This window comes from Petaurus breviceps, unplaced genomic scaffold, assembly GCF_028583685.1.
Source record: "Petaurus breviceps papuanus isolate PSGF00001 unplaced genomic scaffold, PetGlider_PUasm1.0 89693, whole genome shotgun sequence".
Classification (NCBI taxonomy): domain Eukaryota; kingdom Metazoa; phylum Chordata; class Mammalia; order Diprotodontia; family Petauridae; genus Petaurus; species Petaurus breviceps.
In genome coordinates this window covers 134150-144022 of record NW_027187101.1, presented here as the reverse complement: position 1 = coordinate 144022, position 9873 = coordinate 134150, and the positions used below count along the sequence as shown (strand labels likewise).

General features: G+C 54.9%; 1 protein-coding gene across 1 annotated transcript in view; it reads right to left on the bottom strand.

Annotated features, from left to right (window-relative positions):
* The window catches only part of MUC2 (mucin 2, oligomeric mucus/gel-forming), a 55353-nt gene extending 48505 nt beyond the window's left edge, over window positions 1-6848 (bottom strand). The window contains exons 1-5 of the mRNA XM_069107269.1: window positions 6773-6848; window positions 4105-4369; window positions 1004-1118; window positions 537-627; window positions 331-440 (exon numbers count right to left, since the gene is read on the bottom strand). Of these exons, the coding sequence (XP_068963370.1) occupies window positions 331-440; window positions 537-627; window positions 1004-1118; window positions 4105-4369; window positions 6773-6848 (657 nt within the window). The remainder of the gene's footprint in view (window positions 1-330; window positions 441-536; window positions 628-1003; window positions 1119-4104; window positions 4370-6772) is intronic.
* Between the last annotated feature and the right edge of the window lie 3025 nt (window positions 6849-9873).

Genomic DNA, 9873 nt, shown 5'->3' with positions numbered 1-9873 from the left:
GGGAGGAGGTTAAGGGAAAGAAGGAAGGGGACATGCAGAAGTCTGCTGGAGCTATCTCCACCCAGCTCACAAGAGCCAATTGTTCAATTCTCTGTGTGATCATTTACATATCAAAGTTGGCAAATGCCCTGAACCAGGACCTAGTTTGCTGTTCTATGGATTGTCTAGATTTCAGGATGTGATGGAGGGCATGTGAATCACACAGACTAAATGTCAGGGTCTCATCCCCAGATTTTTGCAGAGTGCTGACCAGCGAGCCTCCACCTGCCCTCTCACCGCCTCCCTTGATGCAGCCCTGGCCCCTAGCCAACTGACCCAGGAATGAGCCACATGCTCTGAGCAGGACTCCAAGGCCTCCTTGTCTTCTGGGTCCTCACACACAGCCTCTGGCTGGTTGATCTTTTGCATGTTCCCAAATTCAATGGGGCTGAAGGTGATTCCTGGAGGGGAGAGGGAGGAGTCACCTGTGTCTGGGCCACCCTTCTTCCTTCTCCTGCCCCTGCCAAGCCCCTGGGGTGGGGGAGGGGGCCACCTACCCTCATTGTTGAACTCAGAGTATGTCTGCCTGCCATTGTAGTCCCCACACAAGCCACAGGTGTGGTTGCGGAACTCGCTGTCCAGCTCCAACTGAGCAGAGAAGGAAGGAAAGAGAAATATTGAAACGTGCAGCCAACAAAAGATGGACAGCCAGCTCCCTGCAGCACAGTTGGCCGGAACAGCTCTAGGACACAGGGGAGTCCCGGGACCCCTGGGGAACAGTGAGAGGGACATCCTCCAACATGCTGCCCCACCCCCAGCCCCACTGGCACTGGCCCCTCTCCAGGCCTCAGCCTTAGTCTTTCAGGTCCCTTCCTGCTCTCCTGGAGTACACTGACACACTCCCTTTGAGGAGGCTGGCTGGAACAGGCTTCCTCTCTCCTTCTTCTTTCCTTGGGCATCCTGGGAGAGGGTGGAAGAGACTAGAGACCAGGGAAGTTACCATGTCCAGAGGGAGTGCATTTACCATGAGGGAATCCTGAAGGTTCCACATGAGGGCAAAGACCCCTCGGGCATAAATTTTGGTGTAGACATCATTCTTCTCAATGAGGAGCCCCGAGCTGTAGTAGGGCACATGGACTCTGCAAGAAAACATCACACTGTATCTGGTCTGAACCTCACTAAGGAGCTCCCAGAGATTGTGAGCTCCAGCAACTGACTGAGGCCCCTGGCAGCTCCCAGGAGATGTGGAGAGATGGGCCAGGGAAAGCTAGAGAGAGTCCGAGGCCTGGACTCTCAACTGCTAAGACCTCAGCTTGAAGGTTCGTCAGCAGAAGAGAAGCCACTGGGACAGCTGGGTAGTTTGGGCAATCAGCTACTGCCACGGGCAAGATGCTTCTCTCATTGTGCGAATAAGATGGCTTCTTCAATAGGTCCTTGGCCCCGGTCACTGATCTCACACACATGGACCACAAGCATTCCATAGCCTCCTCCCCAGACCCTTGGGGGTGCCTCTGGAAAGCACCTGTCTGCTGCCCCCTGCTCCTGATCCCAACCCTTCAGCCTCATGTTTCCCTCTCCCTCCCTCCCCTTCTCACTCTCTCTCTGACTCTCTCTCTCTGTCTCTCTGTCTTTGTCTCTCTCTGTCTCTGTCTCTCTCTGTCTCTCTCTCTGTGTCTCTCTGTCTCTCTGTCTCTGTCTCTCTCTGTCTCTATCTCTCTGTCTCTCTTTCTGTCTCTCTGTCTCTCTCTCTCTGTCTCTCTTTCTCTCTCTCTGTCTCTCTGTCTTTCTCTGTCTCTCTGTCTCTGACTCTGTCTCTCTCTCTGTCTCTCTGTCTCTGTATCTCTCTGTCTCTCCCTCTCTCCCTCTTCCCCTCCCTCTTTCTCCCTCTCTCTCTCCCAAAGCTTGGGGAAACTCAACCAGGATCAACCCCAAGGTCTTTGGAAAACCAAGGAGGGTGGAGCCAGGCTTCCACTGATCCATCCTATCCTCGTTGGAGACATTCTGGGACACTGGTTCCTTCAGGCGTCTACTCGAACTTGGGCAAATAACTTCCTCTCTTTGGAACTCATTTTCCTCCTCTGTGAGAAGAGACTGCTAGAGAGACGATGTCTATGGTCTATCAGGTGCATTCAGGCTCCATACCTGCTGTGGCTATGACCTCAGCTGCTTCTCTCCACCCTCTGCAGCCTCAGACTGGGCCCAAACTCCCAGCTGCTGTACCAGCTCCCTGGAGCCTGTGCATACAGGCAGACAAAGCAGGGTGGAGGTAGAGGGGAGCACTTTCTTTCTCCCATCCTGGTCACACCCCCCATTTGCTGGAACCTGACTCATCCATCAGAATGCATGGAGCTTTCTGCTAGGAGCAAACATCTAGCTCATGACCCGACCTTAGAGGAGAGAGTTCACTCTGGAAAGCACAGATCCTGATCTCCAAGCCCTTCACACAAGGTCTGGGCAACCTGGCTCTAGAGTGGAGAGCTTCTAATTCCCACTCTACCTAGAACACCAAAGGGCCACTGTGGAACAAGGGAGGGAAGGCATTTCAACACTGAGAATTGCTGTTAAGATGTGAGACATTGCCAGGAAATCTGTCCTCAGCTCTCCATGGTCTATGAAACTACAGTTCAACCCTGCCCCCCACAGGAGCAGTTGCCTGTAGTTCTCGTGCTAGGGGGGAAGGAGGGGGCAGAGCAGGAATGGAGCCTGCCAAGGCTAGCCTTCCATGAGCACATGTCAATCATAGACCAGCAGTCGCTGATACTGCTACAGCATCGTAAGGTTGACAACACAGCCCTGGAGACAGATGGTGCAGATGTGATTATCTCTATTTCACACATGAGGAAGATGGTGCTGACCCAAGGGAAGTGACTTGCCCAGTGTCACACAGCTGAACCTTTCCAACACAGACCTAACAGACCCACCCAGCAACTCAGGAGTGATGCCCCACAGCTGGAGATTTAATGGGGGCATGGGGAGCTTGGGCTGATGACTTCCAGGGCATGACTATGGCCATCCTTAACAGTCTCCATCTGCACAGGGAGCCCAGCCACATCCCATGAGCCCAGCACAGGTGTTGAGGGGTGGGATGGGAGGAGAAATCTTAGGAAAGAGGCACTCCTCCTGCTCTGGCCAACCAACCCAGTGGGTCCACATTCAAGTCTTTGTTTTAGGAACAATGCAGTGGAAACAATCCCTGGCCCAGGAGAAGGCGGGGAGCTGTCCCCAGTGCCTTTGTCCCTTTAAACAGGACATTTCCTTGGTAACCTTAACCTCTGAGTGTGAATTACACACAACTCTTTGTCCTTTGCAAACAACTTGAGGCCAATACAGGTCACAGAGCAGGAATGGAGTCCTGGGACTCAGCTGAACCCTTCCCCTCTTCCTCATCTACTCCTGAGCCCTCCAACCCTGCCCCAGGCTGTGGAATAGTCAAGATTTCCAGAGAAAGCATGGATCACATTGGATCCAACTTTGTGTTGGAGATGAGACACTCCCCTCAGATTTGGTGGAGGGAAATACAATGAGTGGGAAGTCTCTCTCTCTCTCTCTCTCTCTCTCTCTCTCTCTCTCTCTCTCTCTCTCACACACACACACACACACACACACACACACACACACACCTGGGTCAGTTACCCACTGATGTTCTGAGACCTCAGTCAAGTCCCCCCCATCCCTTCTGGAGATTCCATTTGCTGCTGTCTAGCTCTGCCATCTGAAGAACTTAGGACCTACCTATCTCAGAAGTTGACTTTTCCCCTGGCCTGGCACATGGTGGTGTGTGGTGAGAAGGGCCCTGATTTGAGAGTTGGATACTCTGGTTCAAAACCTGGTTCTGCCCTGTGTTAGCTGTGAGGTCCTGGACAAGTCCCTACCCTCTCTGGGCCTCCTCCTCTATAAAGCAAGAGGGCAGGTTGAGGTGGCCTCCAATACCTCCTAACCAGGAGCCCACACCTGTGTCCATGGGTCCCAGGGCTAGGACCGGGTCTTCCTGCCCATGGGCACCATGTGGTGGTGATCTTTCACTGATGTGTGTGACTGGTGGACACCTCTTTGCTAGGGTATTGGATGGGGCAACAGGAGCTGAGCATGTCAAGATGGCGGCCCCCACCCCCTGAGGTGACTCACATGGCCCCATTCACAACCACGAGCTGGTGGGTGAGATAGATGGTAACATCCTTGATTGTGACCAGGATGTAGGTGATCTGGGGGTGGTGATCATCGCTCAGGCCACGCTGGGTGTGCACAGCAAACTCCTTGTATGTGCCCCGGCAGTCTGAAGCGAAGTTGTAGTCACAGAGACCAGGGAACTGGTAGATGTCCCCATCAAAGGTCTTGTAATGGTTGTTACCCCAGGTGCTGCAGACATTGTGGCCATGGTTGAGACTCCTGCCTGTGGCGAGGACACAGAAAGAAGCTTGAAAGCAGAGTCTGCAAGACTGGGGGGCAGGCACGTCCCTCAGATGGCTGGGATTTGGTCCAGTCACTGGCCTCCTTCAGGTGCATCCCTAGCCACTCTGAAGGCCAAAGCCCAAGGGAACCACAATTAATATTAGGGTTCCCCAAAGTCAAGGGGAAGGGGGTTCCCTCCTCAGCCTGGCTGCCAGGATTACCCTCCCTCTGGGGCTGCAGGGTCTGGAGGCACAGTGTCCATTCCATGGCTCCCCAAAGCTCCAGGAAGGGAGCATTCCAAATCCCTGCTCCCAGCCAGCAGAGGCTTCCATATATTCAAGCTGCAAGACCAGTGGCAATTGGGAACCCTCAGACCCATCTTGCAATGGGGCCTTTGCTGTGGGGCCCCATTCTGGCAAAAGCCTTATAAATGAGCATTGAAAATGCAGGAGATGCCCAGACTGGTCCATAGACAGCCTGTGTAGCTCCCCTGTAGACAGGCCTTCTGGTGGGCTTCCAGAATGTATCAGCCCCCTTCAGGTAACCCTTCCTTGGAAAGAAGCCAAGGTCTGTGGGCTGGTGCTGCCCCCAGACAAAAAGTGACCCTCCTGCCAGCCTCACTGCCCTGCTAAGTGCCAGTCACCCAACCCACTCCTGCTGCCTTTCCCCTCCCCTCAGGCTGCCCCCCATTCCACTCCCTTTCTCACTGGGTTGGCAGAGGCCATGAGGGGCTTGAGTCAGAGGTTAGAACTGTAAGAGACTTTCAAGCCCACCAAAGTCCTTCATTTCCTAGTGGAGGAAATGGGAGCCCAGGGAGAAGGGTTTTTCCCAAGGTCACAGAAGGACCAAGATTTAAAGCCATGTTCACGAGGAGCCAGGGCCCCCCACACCAGCCTGGGTCAGGACCCCCCCATGCCAGACCAGGGCCCCTCACACTGGCCCAGGGACCTCCACACCAGCCCAGGGCCCCTCACACCAGCCTGGAGCCCCCCACACAGGCCCTCACACATGAGTCTTAGTTCTTTGTAAGTCCACAGGGCTAAGGATCCAGGAGGGCATGCTAGGACCAGGGTTGAGAGCCAGCAATGCCTCTGAGCAGGCAGGGCACCTGTGACATCTCAGAAGAATCTGCTTTCTCCTGGTTAGTGGGCACTGCATCAGATTCCCCAAGTCCCAAGAAGGGAATGGCTCTCAGTTTCCCCAGTGCCCAGAGACAGGACTCGGCAGTAGCTAGCATCAGTCACAGGGTGATGGTTTGATACTCATCAAACATATCAGCATAGGTTGAAATCTGGCGGATTCAGAGCCCACCTGCCCACCCAAGGTCAACGTCACCAGCTGGGGTCTTAGGGTGCTAAGATTTACAGTCAAGCAGCCTTAACGGAGACCTGGTCCAGCCACTACCTTCAGCATGTGGGGAAACTGAAAAGACTAAAGGCTCTTGCTGCCCCCCTCCCTGAGGAACTCCCCATGGTCCTGCCTCTCTCCCAGAGCCGTCACAGAACCTGTCTCAATGTCCATTCTGTGGCTTACCCCAGGTGGGGGGGAGGCAGGAGCCTCATGTCTGTTCACTCCCCACCACCGACGTAAGTGGTATGTGATTTTGTCACCCATGAATGTCCCTGCGGTGCTGGGAGGTCTCTATGGAGCCTGGTGAGGATCCCCTGAAGTCTATTGAGCAAGCCCAGAAAGGAAGCCCCCCCAACCTTGGTCTCCACCATGATTTTAACATTGCCACTATCCCTGCCTCAGTCATCTGCCCAGGCTGAGGAACCCTCATGACTTTGCTTCCCAGAGGCCCAACTGCCCAGGACTCCTTGTGGAGGCCGAGAGCCAAGGACCAGAGCTGCTGCCCATGTTCAGCTACCATTTCTGATGAAGAAGCTAGAGGTGAGTGAGGGGCCTGGGAGCCAGGAGGGAAGGGGAAGATCTGCCACACTCTCACCTTTCCTGGGGGCGCTCCACTGTGCCTCTCCTGCCCTCCCCTGCCCCAGCTTCATGCAGTGTTCCAGGGTGACTGTCCTCTCTGCTGATAACATCACCCCCTCCTGAGACACCCAGCTGACTTGAGTGGGCTCATGATCCCTGACGTACAGAGAAGCTTGGCAGCTCTGGAATGCCTCCCTAGGCTCTGCCCAAGACAGCCTGTCCTGCTGTCAGCCCCTTGGGTGATGGCAGGCCAAGGGATGAAGGGCCACCAAAGATGACTCCACCTTATGACCAGGGAGTGACTTGGGCAGCGGACAGGACCATAGCACTGGCTTAACCCCAACCCTGGTCCCGTTCCTCAGGAGGTGAGCCACGGGAGAGGAGAGCCCAGGGCTCCCTTGTCTCATCTCGGCGGGGGAGATTGTGACCCTGCTTCTCTTACCACAGGACCGTCTGATGGCTTTGGGAGTCTTACCTTTCTGGAGGTCTGATGCCCCTGCTGAGGACAGAGCCAGCCAGACAGCCAGGAGACTGGCTGGGCTCAAGCCCATGTTGGCTCAGCTGGGTGGGCTGGCTGGAGAACGAGTTTGCAGAGGGGTTCTGGCTTATATGCAGGCTGCTGGGTGGCCAGGTGTCGCCCTCACAGGGAGGAGAAGGGGAAGAGGAGGGGTCAGGAATGGGTGGAACATTTGCCAGATTAATGAGCAAACAGCAGTGGGGACTCCTGGGCTCAGGGGCCCAGCTTGGCTCTCCTGGGCAGTGGTGGGGAAATATTGATTCAGTGATCATGTAATCATCTTTTATAGCTCTCTCAGTAAACCAAGTAATTCTACAGGATGCCCCAGGCCCAATTACTCCAGTTCCAGCACACACCCAGGGAGAACCTGCCCCCCTCCCAGCACCTAGCGGGCAAGCAGCTGGTGCCACAATGACCTTGGCAGGGCCCCTGAAGGCAGTCAAACACCTTGGCTTGGTCTCCACCATACTGGTTCCAACAGAAGCATCTCCCTTCATCCCTCCCTAAATGCCACCCTAACTGAAGGCCTGAGTGGCCTCTGCCATACACTGCTACCGATTAGCTCCTGCATACATTCTGCTGATTGAGACCTTGAGGGGCAGACCCTGGGCCAGCCCTTCCCTGACCAAAGGCCCATACTGTCATGTGCCCAGCCCCCTGCTCTCTGGAGAGGACTTTGATGATTGCCTTGCCCCCACCCCTGTCACCAATATGACTAACAATTCTCCCATGATAGAGGGGGCTAGGTCTCAGGCCTCCTCTAAGTCTGCATCTCTGAAGACCCCTGGATGAGCCAGATGAAGAGGAAGAGGGCAGGGCCCTCCTGCCCAGACCCACAGGCTTCTGTGTTGGCATGCAGAGGGCCGTCAATCCTCTGGCTACCCTAATCCCCTCCAGAATTACATGTAATCAAAACTTTTCAAATATGGGTAGGGAACCCAGATTAGACACAGCCCCACTGGGGCACAGATTTCACATGCAGCTCAAGGACTTTTCTTCCAATGAAAATACAGCCATGGGGTCCTCAACCCTGACTGTCCTTCAGAGAGCAGTGCACCCTGAGCTGGCCACTCTGCTCCCCAAGAATGTGAGGCCCTGCCCAGCCTCTCCCAAGCACAGAACCCTGGGGAGTGGCACATTGGGAGGCTGGCAATGAGCTGGGGGAGAGGGTCTCCCCAAGCATGGAACCTTGGGGAGCGGCACACTGGAAGGCTGGCAATGAGCTGGGGGAGAGGGCCCTAACTGTCCACAGGGAATCAGGCTGTAGCCCTCTGTCCTAGGACCTGAGTCTCGATGGCCCCACACTATGTTCAGACCCTCTGGTAGCTCTCTCTGGGGCATAAACTCTGGGACAGAGATTGATCCTGTGGTCTCATTGGCATTCCCAGGGAAGTCAGGGTAAGAAAAACTCTGACCAAAGCAATCTGGTACCTGCCCTCAGATCTGTTGTCTTAGAGAACTGCCCAGAGCCATGAGGAGGGCCATGACTGTCCAGGGTCACACAGACAATCAAAGTCAGGGAGAGACTTGAAGCTGACTCTTGCTGACTTGAGACCAACTCTATCCACTTTACCACATTGTTTCTCTAAATTCACAGATTACAGAGCTGAAAAGACCATAGAGATCTAGTCTGCCACCAGCTTCTCCCCATTTAACAGTTGAGAAAACTGAGGCCACATGAGGTGACGTGCCTTACTCAGGGGCTCCTAACCCACCCTGTCTTCACTGGAGGCTTCTCAGGTCAAAGAAGAAAATAAGCCCAGACTGACCAGGGAGTCAAAGGCTTCTGTGCAGGCTCACATGCTGCATTTGCTGCTAGAAGCCACAAGGCTCTGGGAAGCAAGCCCCCCTTTCTGGTCCTCAGTTTCCTGCTCTGTCCCCCAGGCCCTTCCTCCCAGGGCTGCTGGGAAGATTAAAACACAAAGAATAGAGACCACTACAGAAATGGCCCCACAGAAATTGCTCATGCCTCAACCCAGAGCCCTTCTCTGCTGTGTCCCCTGGGACCCCTCCTCTCCCCTTCTCCATCGTGCCTGCCATGGACCTCCCCTAGAGACAGGGGGTTCTGGAGGCCAGGCAGCTTGTCCTCACAATCAAGGAGACTTCCAACCAGGTCAGAGCTGGCACCCTCCAAAGCCCTGGCATCCTCTAAGAAGCCCACGCAAGCCTGGTGGTCAGCCAGGGCACTGAGATTCAGCATCTTTTCTGGGCAAATGGGGAAGAAGGGTCCTGGGCCTTCCTGATTTCCCTGCACTATCAGATGACAGGGTTCCAAGTAGTTGCATCCATGAAGAGTCGATCTAGAAGCCCCCCACCCTCGGGGACACTCGTGAGCAGGAAAGGAGGCCAGTTCCCTTCTGGTCCTACCCCATACTGCTTGGGTCTGCTTCTCAGAGAAAGGAAGGCTGGATCCCTGGGTGGAGGCGGCTTAGAGGAGAACAGCAGCCCAGGAAGAGCCACAAAGTGTGAGAAGCCCTAGAGGGGCATCCATCTATACTTTTGGAGATGCTATCCACTTCGTGGGGAACTCCAAGTCCCAGAGGAGGAGTGAGATCAAGAGGCAGGTCTCCCGAGGACACCCCTTCTCCCCAGGGGAAATTTCTATCTGGAAACCCCAGGTAGGCCAGTAAAGGCTTCATTTACTGAGGGGAACCCCAGCAGCCTGCAGGAGATGGGGAGGACACAGCCTTTGCTTTAAGCCTTTGTCCTGGGTTTGGCTCCCACCTTTGCTGTACCTAAGCCTGCTATAATCCTTGTGAGACCTTGATCAGGTCACTTCTCTAGGGCAATGCACTGCCCTCTGTGTCTCTCCATGATTACGCTGAGAAGCCTATGTGAGTCTGGGCTGATAAGCAGGGCAGAGGGGATGCTAACAGGGAACATTTCCAGACAGGATCAGGCCAAGGATTCAGGGACCCAGGACAAGGACAAGGAGGTTCCTGTAGCTGGCGACCCTTCACCTGTGGAAAATCCCAGCCCCTTAGGGGCCCTGGGAAAGCCCAAGGAGATGGCATCCTCAAGTTTCCCTGGGTGCCTCCAAAGGGCTGGGAGGGGGAAGG